Source organism: Aedes albopictus, chromosome 2, assembly GCF_035046485.1.
Source record: "Aedes albopictus strain Foshan chromosome 2, AalbF5, whole genome shotgun sequence".
Lineage (NCBI taxonomy): Eukaryota > Metazoa > Arthropoda > Insecta > Diptera > Culicidae > Aedes > Aedes albopictus.
In genome coordinates this window covers 494,859,823-494,886,967 of record NC_085137.1, presented here as the reverse complement: position 1 = coordinate 494,886,967, position 27,145 = coordinate 494,859,823, and the positions used below count along the sequence as shown (strand labels likewise).

Below are 27,145 nucleotides of genomic sequence, written 5' to 3'. Positions count from 1 at the left end.
CAAACAGGTAACCCCAATCCAAGGTGTCAGGCGACCCGTGCTGATGGATGAATGGTTGAGGGGGGTTTAAAAGATGCTCGATCTTTGAAGGAGCCCGTAACGTGGGTAGCAACCTTTTCGGGTTGCGTTACGGTAAAAGATCTACCGAACCGAACCCTAGTGACATCTGGTTTGTCAAACTGGGGTAATGTGTTTTGGTAATAAGGATTCATGGTACAAAGTTGTGTGGCTTCGTGTTCGTGCGGCTAAGGTCACCAAGCCTTTAGTCGCATCGTGCTAAGGAGCGCGGGTTCGATTCCCGCCACAGCTGCCAGGAATAGTTTTCGGCTGTGCCACTGGGCGTTGCATGCTAGCCCGTTGTCTAGTGCCCAAGTAACACATCGGAACAAGTTGCTGATAAAAACATATTAAAATATGTTATATAAAAGTTTTTCGAAAACATCCCTAGTAAAAAAAATGTTTTCACAACTTTTTACAGAACATGTGCATCCAAAATAATGTTTTCAATATGTGTTGGCACAACGGCCAGGGAGTTTCCTACGTTGTGGATTATAAAAATGAAACAACAGCTTTTCGGCCGTCCAGCCATGGCGGAGGCATATTCGGTACTATTTATTTATACAGTATTATACATTGAGGTGTGAGTACAATACAAGTAAGGGTGTTGCGCATATAGACGCGGTGTACAAACAATATGTTTTTTGAAAACAAACTCTGAAATTATGTGTCTCGCCACCAGGCAATGGTTTTGTCACTCAAGTTTGTTAAATATGTTGTAGCACGAGCGGGGATGCATTTATGTTGGTTTACATTCCACTGCGGTGACACAGCGACGAAGAACGATTCAATTTGATGAAATTTTGCCATTTTCCGTATATTTATGTGACGTACAAGGGACGGCCAAAATGTTTGGGATAGGCAACTTTTTTTCTCCCACAAAAAAATTCAACATGCTGTAACTTTTCATAGAGTGCATCAAAAAATCTCAAATTTTGACTGTTGATTAACCTGTTATATGTGCATCAGTGGTATAAATTTAGGCTCGATTGAATAATTTTTCGCGAAGTTAGAACCGTTCAGATAAAACACTATTTTTAGACAACTCATTTTTGAGCTGTCATATCTCGGTAACCAGTGAACCGAATTGAATGATTTTTTTAACGTTTATCAACAATATAATGATACTTAATACAACGTTATAAAATGTAATATTTTCTCACGGCGAATTAAGTTATACCGGGTTGAAATTTTCACCCATATAGAGGAAAATTGGTCAAATTTGCAATACCACACAAAAATTACTAAGTGTGTTCTTCCTTTAATCTAAATAGGCTCTAATATATCTGATTAAAGATAACTTGAGAACAGAAGTGGAAAATCTTTGGACATCAACACTATAATTTATTGACATTGACGTAAAAAAATTACCTTTTTTCGAGAAAAATCCAAAAAGTGCCAATCCATGATAACTTTTTTCAACGTTCAAAAAGTATATATGTTTTAATAGTTTGTGGAGCATTTGTGTATTGTTAGTGTACGTTCAAAATTTCATTCAATTCGGTTCACTGGTTTCCGAGATATGACAGCTCAAAAATGAGATGTCTAAAAAATAGTGTTTTACCCGAACGGTTCTAACTTTGCGAAAGATTAATCAATCGAGCCCAAATTTGTACCAATGATGCACATATAACAGGTTGACAAACAGACAAAATTTGAGATTTTTTAATGCACTCTATGAAAAGTTATAGCATGTTGAATTTTTTTGTGAAAGAAAAAAAAGTTGCCTATCCCAAACATTTTGGCCATCCCCTATGTTGTTGTGCAAATCAGCTGATTGATGTTTGGATGCACTCTCAATGGAATGTTAAGATTTTTGTCATATGTTGTTTTCCAATACTTCTGGATGAAATATTTAAAAACATAATAAAACATTTCTTGACAGACATTCGTTCAAATTGTGTTCTCACAGCGGTGTCACGAACACTTATGCTAATCTACTGCTTTGAAAAACGCTCGTTTGATTTTGCCGGGAACAGCTGATTTTTGTTTACTAATTTCGAGCAGTAACTCAAGTAGTGTTCGTGTGATTCAACGTGTACGTACACGCATGCAGAAACCGCTATAGGCAACAATGCTAGATGTAATGTATTTATGACTTCTGTGTAACAAAAACATTCGCTGCCGTGACATGTGTGCTGCTTAGGCGATGTGTTGTCGGTTACAGTGTATGTCAAAAATATTCACTATCAAATGAAATGAATAGAAATCATTTGCGAAAATTGGCCTCTGACGCAAGAATACCAGACGTAACATCTAAAATATTTGCAGCGAAGTTCTAACACTTTCTTTAACTACCACTAATGTTATCTAAAGCATCATAGTTAGATTTTGATTGTCCAAAATTATTTGAAATTATAAAATGAAAGAACATTATTAGAAAAATTGGTGCATCATATCCGTTAATCGATTATCTTTGTGTTGACCGAGGAGTATAAATAAAAAAAATACGCTGTTGATAAGTTTGATGAAAATAAAGAATACTAAAAAATCACATGTGAGAATGTTTTTGATTGGCACTGTATATTCTTCGTGCTAGTCTTTTGATGCTACCACCATATTGATTCTTGTTGAACAATAAGAAGCTTATTGAAGAAGTAGAATGGTGGTCGTTGAAAATCAACAAGAATTTTCAGAAATATTCAGTCGATCGAGTAGCGCATCAATTTTGTGGAGGTAAAATGCCATTATCCACGATAAATTGAAAAGCACACTTTTTTAGTCTTAAGATCACTCAACTTTGGATTGTTTTCAGGTTTTCGTTTTCCTTTTTATTTTTGAGTCTGGTTCATCTAAATATTTACTTTGCTCTTTTCAGACGAGCTGCTGTCAAAATAAAAGAAATCATATATACTTTCATGTATTTGTGTTCTCATATTTACTCTTGTTTGTCAGCTGATGTTCGAATTTTGTATTTTAAAAGTAATTAACACCACAGAAATACTCCCGTCTTTAGGCTATAATATGTTTTTCATAACATCTTGCTAACATGTTTGTTTGTTTTCATTACGTTTGTTTTCATTACGTCAAAACTTTTGCAAAACAAAAAACGTGCGCATTTTCGGTCATGCAAAAGTCATGAAACATGTTGCCGCAACTTTATTCCATGACTGTAAAATGTTTTGGAGAAGTACGAGAAACTTCTCCATAACAAGGTGTGTTGCTTGGGTGTAGTGCTTCCTTCAAAGAGCAAATAGCTCACTGGAAGCATTAAACGTGTCCGTGTCTTTTGAAGTCGTTGTTACTGGTAACAGTTTCTAAAATTGCATTCATCAATAAGGCAGAACAGTTAGTAGAATAGTTAAAGACTCGGACTTTGTCCACCCGAGACTACACTTGATGTTAGGAAAACAAATGCGTACTAACCTATTGAGGACTGATACATATTATTCATTCAAGGACTCACGTGTATTCTTGTTGCAGAACACATTCTCTACTTTGACAGTGTTTTGCAACTAGCCTAAAGCCCTGGGGTTGTCTATGTTGTCCTGGGACTAAACTAGAAGCAAGACATGGATGAGGCTAAAGTTCCGATGCATGGATAAATATCAGTAGTACTGTTTTGTTTTATCTGAAATCAAATAGATTGTGTTTGATTAGGGCGCAAAACAAGAACTGTACAGAAATCGATACTTCATTGCCTTTCAATGACAATGGAGTAGTACGACATGCACTAAATACTAAGGATACGAGTATTGCCCCAAAAAAGATCTAAATACTGGTCGCAGTGGCTCAATTTACAAAACTGCAGATAATTTTGATAGGAAAAAAAGACATCTCTAATTTTATTATATGTTATGTATAAATGTCTCAGCTTTCAATTGATGCAAAAATTTGAAAATCGGTGGTTGCCATCATGGTGAAACAAATGTTTTGGTATAAAAATCCAAGATGGCGGCCAAAATCAATATGGCCGTCGCAACTTCTTATTATTGTTAATAGTAGCTCTATCTTTCCTCGTTTCAACAACAATTCGTTTTGAGGTGGTTTTTGGAGAAACTTTTGAGTTATAACGGTTTAAATGAGCCACCATTTGACCAAAATCGAGGGGTCTGCAAAAATTGTTATGGCTCTAACTAACGGGGGGTCCATCAATTTGAGTAACCAAATGCATTTTCCTTACTTTTTAGTGACGACTTTCAGAAAATCTACACCTTAAACATTTTTGAAGACAAGGAGTAAATATTGGGCCGGTCTCAGCGAGAGTTACCCATAGCAAGATTTTAACCTTTTAACTCAACCACTTAAGGACTTATAATAACTTAGTAGTAAATCGAATTATATTGCTTCACATTTCAAACCCCCAAAATCTTTCACACCCTATCGCCCCTGCACTGACTGGCTGACAAGTTCCTGATGCAAATTTTCATTTTCAGCGCCAGTGAACGTTCGCCCTTTGAGGGTTCGTGCTGCGGAGGAGGCTACGCCACGGTTGACTCGCTGCCTTCGTCCCCGAACGCCGAGGAAGACGACAGCGAACCCATCCCGACGAGGTAAGTAATTTTCCCTCCCAGAAGGCGCAAAAACGTTTCCCGCGCACGCTAGACACTTGCTTGCATCTTGCATTTCTGCACTAGGTACCTAGTACCTCTACCTACTAGACAGGCTGGCACTGAATGACTGCAACAACTTTTCAATGTCATCTCCCTGTTCTCCATCAGGTACCGGGTGGTGATGCTCGGAGACTCCGGAGTCGGCAAGACGGCCCTCGTTTCGCAGTTTATGACGTCGGAGTACATGCACACGTACGATGCCAGCTTGGGTAAGCTTAGTTGTTTTTTAACGAAATTCATTAGACGGGGGTGCAAATTAAGTGAAATTGGGTCGCATCATCGGTGCACAGTGGGTAGAAATTGATAAAGGCTCTGGTAAAATCAGTTGTTTCAGCTAGCATCATTTAAGTTGAAGCACAGACAAACAGACATAACACTTCGAACAATTTACGATTCAAATCATAGTCACGGAAACACATTCGCCCAATGCTAAAAGGACTAAGTTTGGCCGACCATCAACTAGGTGGCGGTAGTGAGCAAACGTCAAACTCGAACAAAAACGATGCGAGCGCCACGGGTGGGCAGTTGGCCACCTATTCAATTTTGAAAAAGACCGTTAAATCAATGTACGATGGGAACTATCAGAGTGTTACGTCTGTTTGTCTGTGGTTGAAGTATGAACAGGTCTTCGTGTCAGTTCAATGTTGTTTGAGATCTACTATAGCTATTGCCTGAGAATTCTTTTATTAATTGGGCAACTTTCCATTCATTTATCTTGTGGCAGGTACAAAGATAATCTAGACCCGCGGAAGTCGATGAAATTTCAATTCCGAACGAGACAAAAAGTATAGACTTTTACAAGTTTTCAGTAGCGTTTACCCACTGTGCACTGTAGTGCGGCTAGATGACACTCAGGTGGCGAAACATCCTCAACAGTGCAAACACCAATTTTAACACCTTTCTTGTGTTTTTTTTTTCTTCTTCGTCTCTCGCCAATTGCTGCACCTTCCCAATATAATGTTTCTTTCCACAAGCAGATGACGAATTTGGCGAAAAAACCGTTAGCATTCTGCTGGACGGCGAAGAGTCCGAGATGATATTTATCGATCACCCGAATGTGGAGATGAGTGTAGGTATCGCTTGCGCAAGCACTACTGTTTGAGCTTTCAATTTGAGCATCACACATCCGTAAGAACCCCACCAAGAAACGCCATCACCGCCACCCCTTCCCAATCCCACATTTTCCTTCTCTATATGTACTTCATGGAATGCTTCTCTTGTATGCCTCTGGGTTCGGAGGAGTGAGCAGTCGTCTGTTGGTCAGCGGCGGAAGATTGAATTGGCAGATTATTTGGGACAGCTACAACCAAGATAAATAGGAATTTATTTATTTACTGGCGGATCCAATTTCGTTGCATGGAATTGCGGAATGTTTGTCACACAAGGCAGGGTCAACCTAATACAGATATAGAAATAAATGATTGACACGTTGTTTAGCCGGACAACGAGAAGTTACCAGAACTTTCTCCATCTAAGATCTTATGAGGAATTTGACAGTTCTTTTTTTTTTTTTGATTGACTTTAATATAGCTTTCTAAGTTTATGAATCAAGAACAAATGTATTTTAATCTCCCAACGTTTCCACCTTATTTTAAGCTTTTTTACGTCGTACACCTGCTAGAGAAATCTCTGGATGAATTCTACGGGAATCTTCAGATGAATTCTTAGAGATATTCCTGAAAGAGTTCCTATGAAAATTCCAAAAGAAATCCCCGCAATAATTCCTAGCTGAATCCCTTGTGGAAAACCCAGATGAATATCTAGAGAAATATGCGAATATAGTGATATTCTTCGAGAAATCCAAGGAAGTAATTCATGAAGATTTTTTAGAGACATTCCTTGAGGAATCCCTTGATGAAGTTCTAGTAAAATCGCATATAGGAATTCTTCTGGAGGGATCCCTGAAAAAGTTTCAAGAAGAATTCCTGAACGAGTTTTAAGAAGAATCCTTGGATAAATTCCTAGAGGAATCGCTGGAGCATTTCCTAGAAGAATCCCTAGAGGAATTCCTGAAGGAGTCTGTAAAAATTTCAAAAGGAATCTCTGGAGGAACTCGTGGACTAATCCTGATTAAATTCCTGAAGAAATCCCAGAAGATATTCTCAGCGGAATCCCTGGAGAAATTTCTAGAAGAATCTCCGAAGGAGTTTCTAAAGTCATTCCTGGACGAGTTTCTAGAACAACCCTTGTAAGAGTTCCTATAGGAATTCGTGAAGAATATTCTAGAAGATTCCCTGGACTAATTCCTAAAGGAGTCTCCATAGAAATTCCAACAGCAATCTCTGTAGGAAGTCCTGGAAGAATCCCTAGGGGAATCCCTGGAGAAGTTCCTAAAGCAATTCCTGAAGAGTTTCCGAGAGGAATCCCTGGGGAAATTCCTAGTAGATCCAAGAATAATTACTAAATGATTCTCTGTAGAAATTCCTAGACGAATATCGGGGAGAAATCCTAGAGGAATCTCAGGAAGAAATCCTGGAGGATCATCCACGGGAAATCCTTGGGAAGTTCCTATAGCAATACCTGCAGAAATTGTTGGAGGAGTATCAAGATGAATTTCTGGACGCGTTTCTAGAGGAATCCATAGAGGAGTTCCTAGAGGAATCCCAGGAGTTGTTGCTAGTGCATTCATTGAAAAAAAATATAGAGAAATCCCTGAAGGAATTCCTAGAGGAATCCCTGAAGGAATTCCTAGTAGCACCTAGAAGAATTACTAAACAAGTCACTGTAAAAACTTTTACAGGATTTTCTGAAAGTATTTCAGGGAGGTTCCCAAGCGGAATCTCTAGAGGAGTTCTAAGAGCAATTCCTAATGAAATTTCTAGAGGGATCCCTGGAGAAATTCCACCAGGAATCTCTGGAGGAGTTTCAAGATGAGCCTCTGAAAAAATCCTAGACGAACCTAGATAAATACCTAAGGGAGTCTCTGTAGAAATTCCTACAGGAATTTCTGTAGGAATTCCTGAAAGAATCCCTCGTGGAATCCCTGGAGAAGTTCCTAGAGGAATTCTTGGAAAAAATCTACAGGAATACCAGGAGGGGAGTCTAGAAGAACCCTTGGCGGAATTTCTATAGGAATTTATTGAGGAATTCCTTGAGGAATCTAAAGAAATTCCTAATGGAGTCTATAGAAATCCATACATGAATCTTTGGAGAAGTTCCTAGAGCAATTTCAGGAAAAAAAAATCTAGAAAAGGAAATTCACAATGGAATCCCAGAAGGAGTTTCTTGAAAAAATTGTGGAGTAGTTTCTAGAGGAATGCCTGGAGAAGTTCCTAGAGGAAATTCTGGATGATTTCCTAAAAGAGTCGCTGTGGAAATACTAACAGGAATCTCTGGAGGAATCCCTTGGGGGATCCCTGGAAGATTTTCAAGAGCAATCCCTGAAGAACTTCCTAGCGGAATCACTGGATAAAAAAAAACTACAAAAATCCCGAGAGGAGTTTGTAGAGGAATCACAGGAGGATCTTTCTAGCTCAATTCATGGCCCAAGCGACGCACATGTCACAGAAGAGTCATGGCAGCGCAGGTTTTGGTTGCACAGAAGGAACTGTGACTTACTTCTAGCAAGTAAGCATTTATTTGTTAGTAGTAAGTCACAATGACTTCTGCGCAAGCAAAACCTGCGCTGCCGTGACTCTTATGTGACATGTATGTTGTTTGGGGGAGCAGTTACTGGAGGAACCTAAAGAAGTCTAATTCATACAGGAATCTCTGGAGGACTCCCTAGAGCAATATTACTTTATTTTCCGCTGCCTTGTGAATGCGGTAACGGTTTGTTCAACGGTTGAAGCTTCGAAGTCAACTTTGATGTACAAGAAGAATATAAATTGCTATATTCTTTTCCAGTATCATCGATATTATTGCAAGTTGTGCTCGGAATACATTTTTTCAATGAAAGTTGTTTCGATGTATTTTTTTAAATATTCCATCATGACTCCAAATAAAATTTCAAATGAAAAACAGAGTTCATGGAACTCAACCATCTACCTCTTTTACAAAATATTCAATTCATACAAACAGATCGAACACAACAAAATTGGACTCTTACTTTTAGCAAGCGTCCAAATAGTCTCTGCCCATTCTTTGAATACGCTCAAATGGCCCTCTCTCGCTCATTAAAATTTCTGGATGCCCATTTCGACGTCGCAAACTGCCTCCCATGCCAAGGAGGTCGTTGACATTTTTAGCCATTACCAGTTCTATAATCTACTGGGGAGACGCGATAGTCTGCAGGCGATAAATTCTCGTTAACGGAGACTGTTCCATAGTAGGAATAAAACGAAATAATCGGCAGAGTCAAGTGACAGTCAAATTCAATCAGCTATGTGTGATGAGAACGAATAAAGTCGCCTCGTATAGGCAGGCAAACCATTATCGCCACGTTTGGGGGTGAGGACTATAGTATTGAATCGAAAACTAATTACTCACTGTCACCTAATTAGAAGTCCCGGAGATACCGTGTAGTGTTGGCTCGTTCTTCGGTTCTTATCATATTTCCTCTCCTCCACACCCCACAAAAGGCCACTTAATCACAGTGCCAAGAGAGATAGAGCGGCTCAATTTCCAATCATCTCCACTCGATATCCGGGCGGAATCAGATGGATGTCTGTCTGAGAGGCATTTACCTCTAGGGGGAGGTCGGGATGGAATGCACGACTTGTATTCAATCATTCATTCTATTTTATCATTGTTGATGAAGCACCGTAAAGGCTGGGTATTTCGTATAATTCAGATTCCATTGAGATTCATTAGCCTCTGCTTAGCAACGTCTATCGCCCTATCTCCGCGTGACACCAACCGGGCTGCGAGCAACCTTGGGGAAGATCCGGTTATAAACCCCGGGGGGAAGTTTGGTCGTAAGATGACAGAGAAGATTTGGATGGGGAAGAGGGGGAAATCTGAGCGTCCGAGCACTCTAAACTCAACTATGCACACTATGGTCCTCCGGAAAGTAGGTGGTTGGTGTCCGGCCTTACAAACCAGCCGTGAAAACATTGTAACGGAAAATCAGCAACAGAATAATACGAACCCAACCGAACGAGACACCAACGGCAACGGCTCCAGCGAACAAAAAGGCCTTGCGATTGGAAACTCGGTACGCGGAACTGCCGATCTCTCAACTTCATTGAGAGCATCCGCATTCTCGCGGGTTCGGCATTGTAGCGCTGCAGGATGTATGTTGGACAGGATCCATGGTGCGAACGTTTAAAGGTAATCACCACATCTACCAGAGTTTCGGCAACACACGTTAGCAGGGAACAACTTTTGTCGTGATACGCTAAATACAGAGGCGCGTGTCGGTTGGTGGCCGATCGACGAAAGAAGGCACAGGTTGAGGATCAAGAGCCTCCACTCCGGAAGCACCGATGATGACAAAGATGCATTTTACGTTCAGTCGAACGCGAACACGACCGCTTCCCAAGTCTCGATGTCAAGCTCATCATAGAAGATCTGGACGCTTTTGAAGGCCAGGAGAAGGAATTCAGACCGACGATTGGAAAGCTAAGGAATTACTTACCGATCAGGCTAAGGCCGGGTTGGCCTCTGCTGTACATAGTAGCCTCCTCCATTCCACTCGATCCATGGCTGTTTGTCTCCAGTTCCGCACTCTGCGTAGGGTCCGCAGATCGTCCTCCACTTGGTCGACCCACCTAGCTCGCTGCGCTCCACGTCTTCTTGTACCGGTCGGATGACTCTCGAGAACCATTTTAGTCGGGTTGCTATCCGACATCCTGATGACGTGACCCGCCCACCGTAGCCTCCCGATTTTCGCGGTATGGACGATGGTTGGTTCTCTCAGCAGCTGATGCAGCTCGTGGTTCATTCGCCTTCTGCAAGTCCCGTCTTCCATCTGCACTCCGCCGTAGATGGTACGCAACACCTTCCGTTCGAAAACTACAAGGGCGCGTTGGTCCTCTGCACGTAGGGTCCTTGTTTCGTGCCCATAGAGGACGACCGGTCTAATCAGCGTTTTGCAGATAGTTAACTTCGTGTTACGGCGAACTTTATTCGATCGTAGAGTTTTGCGGAGTCCAAAGTAAGCACGATTTCCTGCCACAATGCGCCTCTGAATTTCTCTGCTGGTGTCGTTGTCGGCGGTCACCAGTGAGCCCAAGTACACGAATTCTTCAACCGCCTCGATTTCATCACCGTCGATATAAATTCGGAGCGGCAGGCGCGGTGATTCCTCCCTGGAGCCCTTTGCCATCATGTACTTTGTCTTCGACACATTAATGACTAATTCGATTCGCCTGGCTTCACTCTTTAGTCGGATGTACGTTTCCGCCATCGTCTCAAATTTACGAGCAATAATATCAATATCATCGGCGAAACCAAGCAGCTGAACGGACTTCGTGAAAATCGTCCCACTCGTGTTTATCCCCGCTCTTCTTATTACACCTTCTAACGCAATGTTGAACAGCAAGCACGAAAGACCATCACCTTGTCGTAACCCTCTGCGAGATTCGAAGGGACTCGAGAGTGTCCCTGATACTCGAACTACGCACATCACTCGATCCATAGTCGCCTTGATCAATCGTATCAGTTTATCCGGGAATCCGTATTCGTGCATAATCTGCCATAGCTGTTCTCGATCGATTGTATCATACGCCGATTTGAAATCGATGAACAAGTGATGCGTGGGCACGTTGTATTCGCGGCATTTCTGCAACACCTGGCGGATGGCGAACATCTGGTCCGTTGTAGCGCGTTCACCCATAAATCTAGCCTGATATTGCCCCATGAACTCTCTTGCAATCGGTGATAGTCGGCGGCATAAAATTTGAGAGAGTATCTTGTAGGCAGCGCTCAGTAGTGTGATCGCGCGGTAGTTCCCGCAATCCACTTGTCGCCCTTTTTTGTACATGGGACACACGATACCTTCCATCCATTCCTCCGGTAATACTTCCTCCTCCCAAATCTTGGTAATGACCCAGTGTAGTGCTCTCACCAGTGCTTCTTCACCGTATTTTAGAAGCTCGCTTGGTAGTTGATCTGCTCCAGCGGCTTTGTTGTTTTTCAACCGGCCAACCTCTTCCTCAATCTCTTGGAGGTCAGGGGCCGGAAGTCTTTCGTCCTGTGCACATACTCGTTGATCTGTTACCACGCCACCTTCGGTACTTGCAACGTCGCCATTGAGGTGCTCATCGTAATGCTGCCGCCACCTCTCGACCACCTCACGCTCGCTCGTGAGTATATTCCCGTGATTATCTCGGCACATGTCGGCTTGTGGCACAAAGCCTCTGCGCGAGCGGTTCAGCTTCTCGTAGAACTTTCGTGTGTCCTTAGCGCGGTACAGCTCTTCCATCGCTTCGCGATCTCGTTCTTCCTGCTGGCGCTCTTCATTCGGAAGACTGAGTTCTGCCTGTTCCGCGCCTGTCTGTAACGTGCCTCATTCGCTCTCGTACGGTGTTGCCGCATTCTCGCCCATGCTGCATTCTTCTCGTTTTTCAACTGTTCACATTCGCCGTCGTACCAGTCGTTTCTGTGATTCGGAGTCGCAAAGCCTACACTCAGGCAAATAAACCTAAGATTATCATAAGGTCTAACTTATGAAATGGCCTTTAAACAATTCATAACAGCTAGAACGAATTTCATAATGTCGGTTTATGGCGCAAAATCGACTCACAGTTTGGCTTTTATACACATTTAGCAACACGAAATTCTCAAGCGTCGATAGCCGCGTGGGTTGGGCACGAGCTCAGTGATCTCGACGTTCATGGATCGATTCCAGTCTGCATCATTTTACGATTTTTCTGCTCTTTTCATAAGTTTATCTTATGTAATATGGTCATAATAATCATGTTCAATTTTCATAAGGTATTCTTATGGCATCCATACTTTACAGTTATGGCTAAATTTCATAAGGTATTTTGATAAATGTCGGTAGTTTACTTCGCTGAGTGTAGTGCTGTAGCCGATGTACTACCTATGGCGGATCGGATGTCCCTCCATGCCATCTTCAAGTGTAGCTTTTCCCTCTTTCTAAATTTTGGTTAAAAATAAAAACTAACTAACTAACTATCTTCAAGTGTAGCTGCGCCAAGCTGCTCTTCCGTTGGTAGGGCCACTGCTAACTGCTGCGCGCCACTTCTTCGTTACGCAGCTGCTCGATGTTGAGCCGCGGCGTTCGACTTCGACGCGTGGTGATAACTGTTGAAAGTTTTGAGCGCATGCATACAGCGACTAAGTAGTGATCCGAATCTATATTCGCACTGCGGTATGTGCGGACATTGGTTATATCCGAGAAGAATTTACCGTCGATTAGAACGTGGTCGATTTGATTTTCTGTTTGTTGGTCGGGTGATCTCCAGGTGGCTTTGTGGATATCTTTGCGGGGAAAGAAGGTGCTTCGGACTACCATACCACGGGAGCCGCAAAGTTTACGCATCGCTGGCCGTTATCATTCGATACGGCGTGCAGGCTGTTTCGCCCGATTACCGGTCTGTACATTTCCTCCCTTCCTACCTGCGCGTTCATGTCGCCGACAACGATTTTCACGTCACGCGGCGAGCAACCATCGTATGTTTGCTCTAACTGCGCGTAGAACGCTTCTTTCTCGTCATCAGGTCTCCCTTCGTGTGGGCAGTGGACGTTAATGATGCTGTAGTTGAAGAAACGGCCCTTAACTCTCAACATGCACATCCTTGCGTTGATCGGCTGCCACCCGATCACACGTTGTCGCATCTTGCCCAACACTATAAATCCTGTTCCCAGTTCATTGGTGGTGTCACAGCTTTGGTAGAAGGTAGCCGCTCGATGCCCGCTTTTCCACACTTTCTGTCCAGACCAACAAAGTTCCTGCAACGCCACGATGTCGAAGTTGCGGGGATGTAGTTTGTCGTAGATTATCCTGTCACATCCTGCGGAACCTAGTGACTTGCAATTCCATGTTCCAAGTTTCCAATCGTAGTCCTTATTTCGTCGCGTGGGTCTTTGCCGATTGTATCGAGTCGTATTTTCTCCTATGTTATTCACAATGGGGATTTTTACGGGTGGCTTATTGGGCCTACGCCAACACTCCTGTCTCGCCGGAGGGTCATCGTGCCAGTTCTCTTTAACGTGCAACCAACACTGGGACGACCACGCTGATGGGGCTACCACCTTGGATCTTGCTGGGCGTGGTGCAGCGTTTCTTACTCAGCCGCTGGATGCCAGAACAGACGCTGTTTGAGCCGCACCTCCTTGGTGAACAGACGCTCGGGTCGTACCTCCTCAATCTAGCTGAAGTCAGAAGGACAACAGTGCCCAGGCTGCACTACCAGCTAAGCACACAACTCTTAGCTGGCGGTCTTTGTCATCGCTTGACCCGTGGAAGCATTAGGTAGGAACTTGTGAGGACCAGAGCTATGTTGGACGCTCTCCTTATCGACTCACCGTTTTGCAGCCTAAGCTAAGGACACACGTTATCAACTCCCAGTTCAACATTGCACCAGAACTTTAAATGCACAAATCTCAAGATGTAAACAACTAACGATAGTGTAATTTTTATTTCGTTCTTGCTGACTTGTCATAAGCTTAAAATAAGAAGATCTGATGCGATGCTGTTCGTTTTCATGAGATTTGTGTGTTTGAAATCGCGAGTAGGTGCCCAAGTAACATTTTTAGTTTTCCCATAGCCTACAAGCTGTTGTTACAATCAAACCGATAAATCTCATTTTAAAGCTTAGTAGGCTTAACAGCTCTAATAAACCCATCATAAAACCATATTAAACCCAAAAGGGCCCACCCTACAGGAGGTTGTTTAAACCATTCCCTTAAACGTTATACAGGGTGTTAGGTTCCTGAGTGCAAACTTTTTAAAGGGTGATAGAGGACCATAAATGGAGAAAAAAATTGTTCTACGCATATGGTCAAATCTAAACCGTTACGTAGTTATTGAACTTCCCATGTTTTTGACTCTTATTGCCTTAACTGGCTATAACTTGAAAATGGTCAAACTTATCGAAGTTTTTGACCCTTATTCGAATGATTATTGAATTTTCTATCAAATGGCATCTTTGAATCGATTGGTTTAGTTAAATAACTAAGTTGTCTAGAGCAAATAGCTCAAAAGTAGCGTGTTTTAATTTATTTTTGTCAATTATCTTTGAAAAATGCGTAATAATTCAAAATTCTTTCTTGAGCAAAGTTGTGGCCCCTGTTTCACTCTACAATTCGTTCTTTGACATCAAACTTCTATCTCTTATCGTTTTGTTGCAATTTCGATTATAGCATCGCATTTCAGATCATAAATTTGAAACTGTCATGGAAAGCACTTTTTTGCGCATTGTGCCGCACAATTAAATCAAAATTGCAAGAAAACGATAAAAGCTAGAAGTTTAGTGTCAAAGAACGAATTGAAGAGTGTAACAGGGGCCATAACTTTGTCCAAGAAAGAATTTTAATTTATTACGCATGTTTCAAAGATAATTGACAAAAACCAATAAAAATACACTATTTTTAGCTATTTTGCTCTAGAAAACTTAGTTATTTAACTAAAACAAATTCGAAAAGTTTGACCATTTTCAAGTTATTGTCAGTTAAGGCAATAAGAGTCAAAAACATGGGAAGTTCAATAACTACGTAACGATTGAGATTTGACCATATGCGTAGAACAATTTTTTTCTCCATTTATGGTCCTCTATCACCCTTTAAAAAGTTTGCACTCAGGAACCTAACACCCTGTATAAGCTACTTGGTTTTGCGACATATTCTTGTAGTATACTATACAGCATAGATAAGATCTGTTGTGTAGGTCGCAAAAAGATCAACTTGCCGTTTGAAAGTTCTAAAAACACCTTAGATGAACGAATAAAACCAAAGACTTAGAATGAACCTGAAGCTGAAATCATCACTGAAATTGGCAGTAAATTACAAATTAAGATTAACGCAAAAATGAATTGGTCTTCCATGTCAATAATATTTATTTGTAAATTTTCCGCGAGGAAAACTCTGTTACCATGACAAAGAAATTCTTACCAAAAAAGTTTACCGGTATAATGCGATATATTGCCTCTAAATAAGGCGATGCGCCACGTCATATCGATTCGATGTTTTTGGCATATCAAAAATAATAATTTCAATCCAGCTTGCAAAACCATGAATTCAAATTACAATCCAAACATCAACATGGCGCACACACTTTGCAAGCAGGAATTGATCGTCATGATGAAAAATATGAACGCCGTCTAGTTAAATCCTCCTGGTTTTGTTTCAGATTGTTTAAGATCAGTAAGTGTTGAAGAAACCTGTTTTAGAGTGGCTGTTCTTTAAGAACATGCTGTGAAGGCTAGCATATACCTACTTATTCTTAACGCATATTTATATGCGCTACTCAAACACTGCTAAGTTTTAAAGAAATGTGAGTTTAGACTTAATGCTCGTAAGAACTCTCCGTTTGGCAGATAGCCACCAAAAATTTGAACAAACAAACCACTTTTGTATTTCCGTGACTTTTTTTAGTAGTTTTTCGTGATTTTGAGGCTGCTTGAGCGTTTAGTAAGTAATATGGCATATTTCAAACATGATCATTATACGCCGGCTGAGTCTGGCAGCAAAAATAATTCATCCTTTGTGCACAATTGTGACATCGGACCCAGAGCGAATGATGCGATTCGCATCTATCCGCCAGCTGCTTCGGAAACCCCGATCACCATCAGACTCTAGAGAAGGAAGGTTTGTTTAGTCGCCTAGTCAGGAAAATTAAACCCACCTGAGGGTTTTCTAATCAAGTTTACTTGATGCACAAAGATAATTAATTATGCCTTTTTTATTGCATATAAGTCTGTTGATCAAATGAAGATCATATTTCAGTAGCATTCTTAAATCAGCTTTAATGCTTCCGTTGGTAATTCTGAAAAGGATGATGGTTACTTTATCATGACTTTATGCAGTCAATCAGGTTTTAACACCGATCGGATATAATATGCGAGAGAAGTTATAGCAAAAAGTTTTGTTACGTATTTAACAGCTCGCTTGCAATAATTTTTTTGCTTGGAAAAAATGCAAATGGATAAGTTTTATTCGATAAACTTCTAGGTATCTACAAAATGTTTTAAAGTTGCATTTGTTGTTAAATTTGCATTATCGCATAAACTTCTTTAGTAAAGCTAAAAGGATTTACCAAATCCCTGACTAAACCTCAATAAATAATATTTAAGAGCAGAAGGCATAGAAATTGTTACTTGGGTTAGAAAGTCGGCCATCTTGGGATTCTAATGAGCTTGTCCTTAAGCGCCCACCAGCTAACGATTGAAAACGGCCTATGACCTATTGATTTCGCCGCCTCCAAAAAAATATGACCATACTTAGCACCTTTATCCAACACCGCCTCCTCAACCGTTACATCATGGAGATCAGGAAGAACTCTCGGACTTTATGGAATTCAGAGCCTATCGTATCGGCTCCAACCAGTATCTTGTGATGGTCGAACTGCACCCAAAACTTTCCGTCATCAACAATGTGCGGTACCGGCAACCGCCACTCGAGGCAGCGTGGCCAGGCGAGGGCCAATTCGATGTGGCCCCTCTAGAGAACAGCTGGAGAAGAGTAAAAGCAGCCATCAACGACGAATCCGAGAGTACCAACGGGTACATGGGAAGGAGTCGACGAAACAGGTGGTTCGACGAGGAGTGCAGAGCGATTTTGGAGGAGAAGAAGCACGGGCGGTAATGCTGCAGCACTGAATCCGGCAGAACGTGGAACGTTACAAACAGACACTTTTTGTTTCACGCCGATGCCGAAAGAGGAATCGGTGGCATGCCATACGTCGTGCCGCCGATTTTAATTTTTCGCGCCGATGATCAGTGTCCTCAATACCATAGTAGGCCGTGGAATTTTGACGTCTATGAAAGAGTTGTTTATTATGTCGAAACAAACAACATTCTCGAAGAAACCAATTCTCTATAGTGTCATGGTCAAAAGTTAGACGATGGCACCAGCTTTACTAATACTGTTACAACAGATCAAATATCTCAAAAACACCAAAATATACCTCTCCAAATTTTAGACAGTATGTTTGTCTAGTATTGATGTGTATTTACCAGGGGCGTACAATTTCGTTTCAATGATACACTTTCATGCAGCATTTGAATGAGTCACTTCAACCGTTTCATACATTTTTCTAATCACTCGGTTCGTTTTAAAAACTTTTCCGCTCATCGTAGCACTCGGTAGTCTCCCACCCGGTCGCATTGCTTGTGCTTCACCCGTCAGAGCATTAGTGTCTCACTGGTGCGCGCTAGTCTCTCAATGGTTACAGGCGCCGATTAATTGGATTTAAGTGGTCGAATTTGTTATCCTCTTTCATAAAACAGATTTATCATTCTATTGGCGTGCACCACTATTGAAAAATGCGGTTTAAATAGTGTTTTTAGCATGCTGAAGTATTTCAATGACTCATAAATGAAACGAAAACCCAAGTGTATCATTCCATGTTTCATACACACTTGTTTCTGTTGCAGCAGCGAACGAGTGTATTGCTGGGTGAGAGATGAAGCATCACAGCAGTCCGTTCGTATGGGAAACGATTTGCTACGTCTGTCGTACGCAGTCCTGCAAAATATCAGTGTCAGTGCCCGTTTTTCAGCCGAAAATGAATGACTGCGGCGGTCGTTTTCAGTTCCTCGATGTGAGAACTGACAGAGTCCGAGAGCTCCATTCGTGAGCAACCCAACAAGGTCAATTTCCAATCATCCACACACTACTCATGCTCACAGGCCATTCGTCTCAAGCGGTCGCTTGTGAGAGTGAGTGTCCTATACGCTACCACGTGTGAAAACACTCAAATACAGAAAATTGAATGGAAATTTAGCCCTGTCGGCTCTCGCTTTCAGCACGTTGCGTGCGAGTGTGAGTACCTATTTCATTTCGCTCCCGTGTTGCTGAGCGGAAAGCAACATTGACAGGAAAAACAAAACGGAGAAAATGAAAAAAGCAAAATATCGCTATCATAAAGGCCTGTCGAAAAATTGCAGCACTGGTCGTACGTCATGTTTTCCTTTCGAAATTGCACGACCCTGGTATTTACTGACAATTTGACGTTGCTATTTTTTGCGTTTTGTGAACCTATAACACTTTTTTTATTTTTTAGTTTTTTCTTCAATTTTTAATGTCAGTATTCCACCAACATCTGTCCGGAAATTATTATTTGACACATCTGCATCAGAAAATATTTTAAATTCACATGGTTTCTTGTAAAAACTCCAAAATAAGCCAAAAACTGCCGGGGCCCGTAGCGTAGTGGCTACACGTTCACTTCATAAGTGGATGGTCATGGGTTCGATCCCAGCCCCGGCACTTGCAATTTTTCGTCAGTTGCTCTTCCTCCCGAGAGCAGCTGGCACCTGACCCTCTTCTGAGCATTATGCTCTAACAGACCTGGAAACTTGGATATCGGCTAACGGCAACTCATAATGGACCCCCAATCGGACTAGAAATAAAACCAAGAGCCACACAGCAACATCGTGCTCATCATTCTACCATGGACAGGGTAGAAAAGTGACAGCAGCACAAAGGCTTATCAGTTCGAATTAGAATTAGTGGAATTAGAATAGAATACATTTAGGCGCTGTACAAAAAGTGTAAGTGCAGCCGCCAATTGGAATCGCTCACGCAGTACCCTAGTGGACAAAAGAGCTGTAAATTAGGTTAAGTGGTTGAAGAATAAAAAAAAAAGCCAAAAACTGATTTTGACCTATTGAAATTTATTTTTTAATAACTCCAAAACAGTAGACTGTGGAATTTTGACGTCCAAGAAAGACTTGTTTATTTTGTCAAAATGAACAACTTTGCCGAGGACACAAAGTCTCTAGGACGTAAATCTAAAAAAGATATATGGTGGCGCCATCTATGCAGATAAGATGGGAAGCACTAATTTCTTGGAAATTGATGCCCCTGATCATTACAAAAAAAAAACTTTGTCGAATACACCATGTGCCGGAAATGCTTCGTTTCAGAGTTATTATTTTTGTCCCGCTAGATTGCGATCCTGGCCCTAAGTGCATTGGATACCACAGCTAACGGAGAAGTATTCGCTTCATGCTTTTCTCTCAGACTCTGCTGCTGGATTTGATGAGAGATGGTTCAAATTTGGCGACGACATCATGGTGCCCATTACAACATCAAGACTTGCTTTCAATGTAACAGAAAAATAATGAAAAATGTTGGTCTGACTGTGGAGGGGGTGATAAAATTGGAAAATTACTGTATGTTTAGGATGAACTATTTAATGTTAGCAATTTTAAAATACATGGTTCTTATAGAGATTCACAAAATGTTTCGTCTAAGTGAACACAGAACAACAATCAACCGCACTTTTTTTTCTAAATGACGCCTTTATTCCCATTTCCCCTACGTTGTTGGATGTAAGGTGTACGCCTGGAGAAGAAAATAGATGCTCATTTCCGGAGAATGTTTGCGGTATGTGGGTTGGGTATGCAAATAACTTCAAACGCTTCATCACCAACGAATACCTACATACATACCACCATGTTGCAACACCCCAATCTCGCTCGATACGATGCGATGATGATTGATCACATATAGGTACGGACGGACGGATTTGAGGCTGTGCGAGGAAAACAAGGTTACCCATATGTATGAGATGTCACTATTCGGCCCATTCGATGGAATTTGTGTACTCAGTCAATGAGGTGTTTCCAAGAGCGTTTCCGAATGGAGCATTTCCGTTGGCATCTTTCTGGAGCATGAAGGCTCTGAACAGCAGTCTCTATAAAAAAAAATCTGAAATCGATTGGTGACAGCAAATATTTTGAGCTATGATTTAACCAAAACTTTTCAGTATTTTGAAACTTGAGCCACTACCGATGTAAATCCTTCATACCAACGAATGAAAATGCAGTTTCATCCGCCTAGGTGTACATTCCATCCGCATAACTTCCCGACAGCAAAACACACTAACCCCATTTCCCTAATCTATCCCAATTCCAACCTGTCTGAACTCTGCTCCGCTCCACCAATAAAAGCTAATCTTTTCAAATACTTACGGTACTTGCATTTTCCGCACACGCGCTCCCATGCACCACGATCACCGACCGCTGATCATGATGATCATTCACCATACAGGTGGAGAACTCGTTATCAACATATGAACCTCATGCCTGCGTCGTCGTTTACTCGATCGTGGACCGAAACACGTTCCGGGTCGCCGAGGAGATCCTCAACTATCTGTGGTCGGAGAAGTACACCAAGGAGAAGGCGGTCATCATTGCGGCCAACAAGTCCGATCTGGCCCGGTCCCGGGTGATCAACACCGCAGGTGGGTAGAGTGCCTGGGTAGATAGTGATTGGTGGGGGTATGCGATATGCATTTTTATTTATGTGCCTATAGGTGTATCTAAAATTACTGAATTTCCAAGGTTGTTCTCATATAGTTCCTCGAGAAATGTCCCCAATTTGTCTACCCATCTTTTAGTTTTTTTGTAACGTTGATAGTAATGATTTAAGTTTTTTGTTCTTCTTGTCTACTGATCTTTTATACCCAAACCAAGGCAGACTTCAGGAAGTAAATGAAGGGAGACGGTCAAATGCCGTAAAAGTGTCAGAAGAGGCCACGTCTAGTTTCAAGATGGATTAAGAGGGCTGAAGAAGGTTTCAGAGGATTACGGGGCTTAGGAATATCGAAAGAGTTGGATAAACGGTTTCAAAAGAACTTCAAGAGGCTTTGATGGTATTAACAGTGGTTTCAGGGTTTCAAGGAGGCTCAGAGGGGGTTCAAGCAGATTCAGCACATTTCAGCGTGCTTCAGAAGGATTTCAGGTGTTTTCATTATTATCTAGCCTCATGTAATTATGTTCTTTAGAATGGTGAGTCCAATGGCTGTGTAGGCTCTCCAAGAATTCATTTGAGAATGGGTAATCAAACACAATGGATCATACATACAAACTGAAGGAGCCATTAGACTGTTTGTCGTTTTGACAAATATTCGTCACTATAGTCCAACATACATCCAAGGTTGCCATGATTCACGTTGTGTTGGCCTTTTGTTGGGCTTGTTTGGCCAAATATTTGTTACGTGTAATGGCACTTTTAGTTAATTTCCCACTTTAACCCTCTGAAACCACTCTGAAACCCCCTGAAACTACTCTGAAACGCTCTTGAGTCAAAGGGCTTGCAATAGCTCATATCTCTAAAGCATTCCAAAACCTTCAGAAAATCACAGAAACGTATTGAAACGCCTTCAAACTGCAAACGGATATCCCCATAAGTCCCTCTTCTAAACTCTACTGGACCATGTGGAACTCCAGGATACACCTGAAATACTCACTAACGCCTTGAAACCGCTCTAGAACACCCCTGGAAACTTCATTTACTCTCCCGGATATCGCCCTTGATACTCTTGGTAATCACCTGAAGCTCCCCGAAACTCTCCTGATACGCTCTGAGTATTCTGCGTAGTACACCCTGAAATACCATGAAACTCATCCAAAACTCCCACTAAGATACCCAGGAACTTCTCTAGAAACCCTGAAAGCCCCATAGAAACTCCCAAGAACCTCTCTGAAACCCTATAAAACTCCCCTGAAGTTCCTGAGAACTTCTTTAACACTCCCGATAATCTCATGAAGCTCCTTGAAACGTCTTGAAACCCTCCGAAGACCGCTGTGAACTTCTCTTGAACTCGTTTGGAGCCTGCTGATATTCCTTGAAGTCCCTTGAAATGCATTGAAATTCTTCTGAAGCCCCCAGAAACTTCACCAAGGGAGTCCTCGAAAACTCCTCTGAAGCCCCTTGAAACCATCTGAAACGCTCTGCTGAAACTCTTTGAAACCTATTTCAAATCTAAAGGGGCAGCCTCACCAAAAATTTTCCTAGTCCTCCTGAAACTCCCCGAAGCCCCTGAAATTCTCCTAAACTCCTTTAAAGCCCCCCCTGAAACCCCGGGAACACCTTTGAAACCCGCCTGAAACTCCTCTAAAACTTCCTTTAAAGTCTCCTGAAGCCTCACATGACGTCATTTTATAGTCGCCTGACCTATATTCAGGTTATAATGATTCCATTCAGTCAAAACTGGTCTTATAGTCTACTGATTGTCCCTCTACTGCTCTTCTTACTTTTCATCTGCTCTTGGTTGTTATTATCTCATAGTCGTCATACCTTCTTATCTACGCTCTACCTTCATTTAGTTAATGAGTCGGCTTTCAGGGGCTTTCGGGGGCATTCCAGGAAGTTCTGGAGGATTTTTTTGGCGTTCCGGAGGCGTTGAAAGCGTGTTTTCCGGGGGTTTCGGAGGTCTCAGGTGCGTTACATGTGGTCTGAAGGGACCACCGAGGCTTTCCGTAGGCGTTTTAGGAAGTTTCAAAGGATTTTCAGGAGTTACGGAGAGTCTCAGGTGCGTCATATGAGGTTCGAGGTAGTTGCAGGCTGTTTCCGGAAGCATTTCAGGAAGTTTAAAAAGATTTTTAGGGGTTATGGAGGAATTACAGGAGCATTTTCGGGAGTTTAGGAAGGTTTCAGGTGCGTTAAATTGGGTCTGAGGGGGTTCCAGGGAGTTTTCGGAGGTGTTTGAAAGTTTTAGAGGATTTTCAGCGAGTTTCAAAGGCGTTACAGGGCATTTTTTAGGATTAAAAAGTTTCTCAGTACAAAAGGTCCTAAGGGGTTCCAGGGGGTGGTCAGAGGCTTTTCATGAAGTTTCAGAGGATTTACAGCGAGTTTCGGAGGCATTACTGGGGCGTTTTGAGGAACTTCAGCGAATCTCAGATGCGTTACAGAAGGTCTGAGGGCGATACGGATTTTTGGAGGCATTCCAGGAAGTTTCAGAGGGTTTTCAGCGAGTTTCAGATGTGAATTGAAGGATGACGGAGAGTCTCACGGGCACTACAGGGGGGTTTGAGGGGCTTAAGGGAGTCTAAAGTTCTTGAAAATAGTTTTTTATCACTACTCTCAGGTGATCCTCAGCGTTTTGAAGCGTTCCATAAGCGTTTCAGGCAGTTTTAGAAGTAATTCAAGTTGTTCCAGACTGGTTATCAGTCTTGTAGACTTGCAGACTTGTAGATTCGTTGACTCATACTCAAAGGAGCTCTTGGAGATTTCTGGGCTTTAGATCTTTTCGTATTCTGGTCTTCTGATCTTCTGATCTTCAGGTCTTTTGGTCTTCTGAAGACCAGAAGACCTGCTAGAAGGCCTACTTAGGGTTCTTCTGATAATCTGGTCTACTAGCCCTCTGATATTCCGGACTTTAGATTCTTCTAGTCATATGGTTTCCTGGTCAATGATCTTCTGGTCTAATGGCTCTCGACTTTCTAGGTTTAATCTTAGGCTCTCGAGTTTCCTGTTTCCTTGATATTTTATTGTACTGGTCTGACAAACTTTTGAACTTCTGGCCTGCTGGCTTAAATCTATTCTGGGGTTATGGTCTTCAATATTTTCTAGTTTCCTATTCTTCGAATTTTTCTTCTTTTCTTCTTGCCATGGTGTTATGAGCTTGTGGCCTTCTGATCTTATAATCTTCAACCGTAATTCTGGGGCTTTTAATGTTCTTATTTCCGGCAAACTTATGCTCTAACATTCTGATCTTCTATCCAATGATCTTCCTTATCTTCCTGATCTTCCTGATCTTCCTGATCTTCCTGATCTTCCTGATCTTCCTGATCTTCCTGATCTTCCTGATCTTCCTGATCTTCCTGATATTTCTGATATTACTAATCTTCCTGTTGTTTCCGATTTTCCTGATCTTCACCTGTTTTTCTGATCTTCTGATTGAGTGATTTTTGATCGTGTGATATTTTGATCTTCTGATCTTCTGATCTTCTGATCATCTGATCTTCTGATCTTCTGATCTTCTGATCTTCTGATCTTCTGATCTTCTGATCTTCTGATCTTCTGATCTTCTGATCTTCTGATCTTCTGATCTTCTGATCTTCTGATCTTCTGATCTTCTGATCTTCTGATCTTCTGATCTTCTGATCTTCTGATCTTCTGATCTTCTGATCTTCTGATCTTCTGATCTTCTGATCTTCTGATCTTCTGATCTTCTGATCTTCTGATCTTCTGATCTTCTGATCTTCTGATCTTCTGATCTTCTGATCTTCTGATCTTCTGATCTTCTGATCTTCTGATCTTCTGATCTTCTGATCTTCTGATCTTCTGATCTTCTGATCTTCTGATCTTCTGATCTTCTGATCTTCTGATCTTCTGATCTTCTGATCTTCTGATCTTCTGATCTTCTGATCTTCTGATCTTCTGATCTTCTGATCTTTCGATCTTCTGATCTTCTGATCTTCTGATCTTCTGATCTTCTGATCTTCTGATCTTCTGATCTTCTGATCTTCTGATCTTCTGATCTTCTGATCTTCTGATTTTCTGATCTTCTGATCTTCTGATCTTCTGATCTTCTGATCTTCTGATCTTCTGATCTTCCTGATCTTCCTGATCTTCCTGATCTTCCTGATCTTCCTGATCTTCCTGATCTTCCTGATCTTCCTGATCTTCCTGATATTCCTGATATTACTAATCTTCCTGTTGTTTCCGATTTTCCTGATCTTCACCTGTTTTTCTGATCTTCTGATTGTGTGATTTTTGATCGTGTGATATTTTGATCTTCTGATCTTCTGATCTTCTGATCTTCTGATCTTCTGATCTTCTGATCTTCTGATCTTCTGATCTTCTGATCTTCTGATCTTCTGATCTTCTGATCTTCTGATCTTCTGATCTTCTGATCTTCTGATCTTCTGATCTTCTGATCTTCTGATCTTCTGATCTTCTGATCTTCTGATCTTCTGATCTTCTGATCTTCTGATCTTCTGATCTTCTGATCTTCTGATCTTCTGATCTTCTGATCCTCTGATCTTCTGATCTTCTGATCTTCTGATCTTCTGATCTTCTGATCTTCTGATCTTCTGATCTTCTGATCATCTGATCATCTGATCTTCTGATCTTCTGATCTTCTGATCTTCTGATCTTCTGATCTTCTGATCTTCTGATCTTCTGATCTTCTGATCTTCTGATCTTCTGATCTTCTGATCTTCTGATCTTCTGATCTTCTGATCTTCTGATCTTCTGATCTTCTGATCTTCTGATCTTCTGATCTTCTGATCTTCTGATCTTCTGATCTTCTGATCTTCTGATCTTCTGATCTTCTGATCTTCTGATCTTCTGATCTTCTGATGCTGCTAAGTCCTCTCATGTCATTGAAGAACCATTCGTCAATTCGACATATCGCATACCTTCAAGAACGACATCACTGCTTGGTTTACTCCAAAAAAATCCAACCAGTTATGCTACCGCTCCTATTTGTACCCACCGCATATGCACACCTCTATATGTTGTGCAGCACATAAATAAATAATTCAACACTGTGTGGTGTGGTCAATTGCGGCGCGGCCACACGGTAGCACTCTCGCTGAATTGCTGATGATCATTGTTCTGTTTCTGTTTCGGTTTCTTCTGCTCCCCAATGCCTCTCCCCAACCGTTAATGTGTCAATTGTAGAGGGAAAACAGTTAGCCACCTCCCGAGAGGCGAAATTTATCGAGACGTCCAGTGGAATCCAGCACAACGTGGACGAACTGCTCGTGGGTGTACTGAAACAGGTGAGTCGTGTAGTGTGTTTATAAGGCGGGGATCGATCGTAGCTGCGGCGGCTGTTTCTGAATGCAAATGTATGTTGTTTGTTGCTGCTTCAGATCAGGTCAGCAACTGTATTTCTGAACTACTTTCTGGAGTGGCAGTTTGACAGAGCAGGAATTATCGGGAAAGGAATTTCGTCCATGTTTATTTGAAAATAAGTGTATCTGCGCTCAACTTCTACTTCTTCTTGACGAGACTTTCCAAGTAGGAAGAAACTTGTTTCTTAGCTTAGTGTTCTACGACCACTTTCGTTAAGTTATGGATTAAGAGCTTCCTTTGCCAAAGACTATTTCCACATTCGTATGTCGTGTGACATGCACGACAACACTCTACGTCGGAGGACAAGAAAAGTTCTGTTATGAAAAGCTTCTGGACTGATTGGGAATCGAACCCAGACACCATCGGCATGATCTTTGTGTACATAACATTATTACTCACCTCATAGCTTTTATAGGTTTTATTGCGACTATAAAACACGTTGAAAATGCTTTGACATCCATGTGCACAACAGAACACGTGCTCGATGAACAAATTGAGATTTGAAATTATGAAAAGAAATCCACGTACTCCGGTGAGACTCGAACTCACGACTCCCAATTCGCTAGACGGGCGCTTCTATTCCTTCAAGCTACGGAGTCACTCGACTATCTCCGTCGCCAGCAGGCCTAGAACTGAACTCGATTCCACAATCGCACATGGTTATCTTCTTTTCACAATCCAAACCCCCTTCGGATGGGATTAGATGAACATCTAACACATTGTCTGTTGTGCACATGTATGTCAAAGCGAGAGAGGAAGTTATTTTTCAACAGTGTAATTTCCCACATGGCTTGGTCAGCCAAAGCAAAATCAAGAAATTGACATTTATAAAACACGTGTTAAATACTTAGATTAAAACCTTTTTTAAGAAATGTTATTTTGGTTTATAACACTAAATCTAGTTTAAATGTTTAAGGTACAGTGACTTT

The 27,145-nt window shown here is 41.6% G+C and overlaps 1 protein-coding gene across 6 annotated transcripts in view; it reads left to right on the top strand.

The window, feature by feature from the left end:
* LOC109423281 (uncharacterized) overlaps positions 1-27,145 on the top strand; it is a 217,129-nt gene that overhangs the window by 172,320 nt on the left and 17,664 nt on the right. For 4 of the 6 annotated variants that reach the window (XM_062854288.1, XM_062854287.1, XM_062854290.1 and 1 more), the window contains 5 exons: positions 4,434-4,550; positions 4,719-4,819; positions 5,585-5,679; positions 20,676-20,868; positions 26,040-26,140. In XM_062854288.1, coding sequence (XP_062710272.1) covers positions 4,434-4,550; positions 4,719-4,819; positions 5,585-5,679; positions 20,676-20,868; positions 26,040-26,140 — 607 coding nt within the window. The remainder of the gene's footprint in view (positions 1-4,433; positions 4,551-4,718; positions 4,820-5,584; positions 5,680-20,675; positions 20,869-26,039; positions 26,141-27,145) is intronic. The other 2 variants (XM_062854291.1, XM_062854292.1) reach the window with 2 other exon arrangements.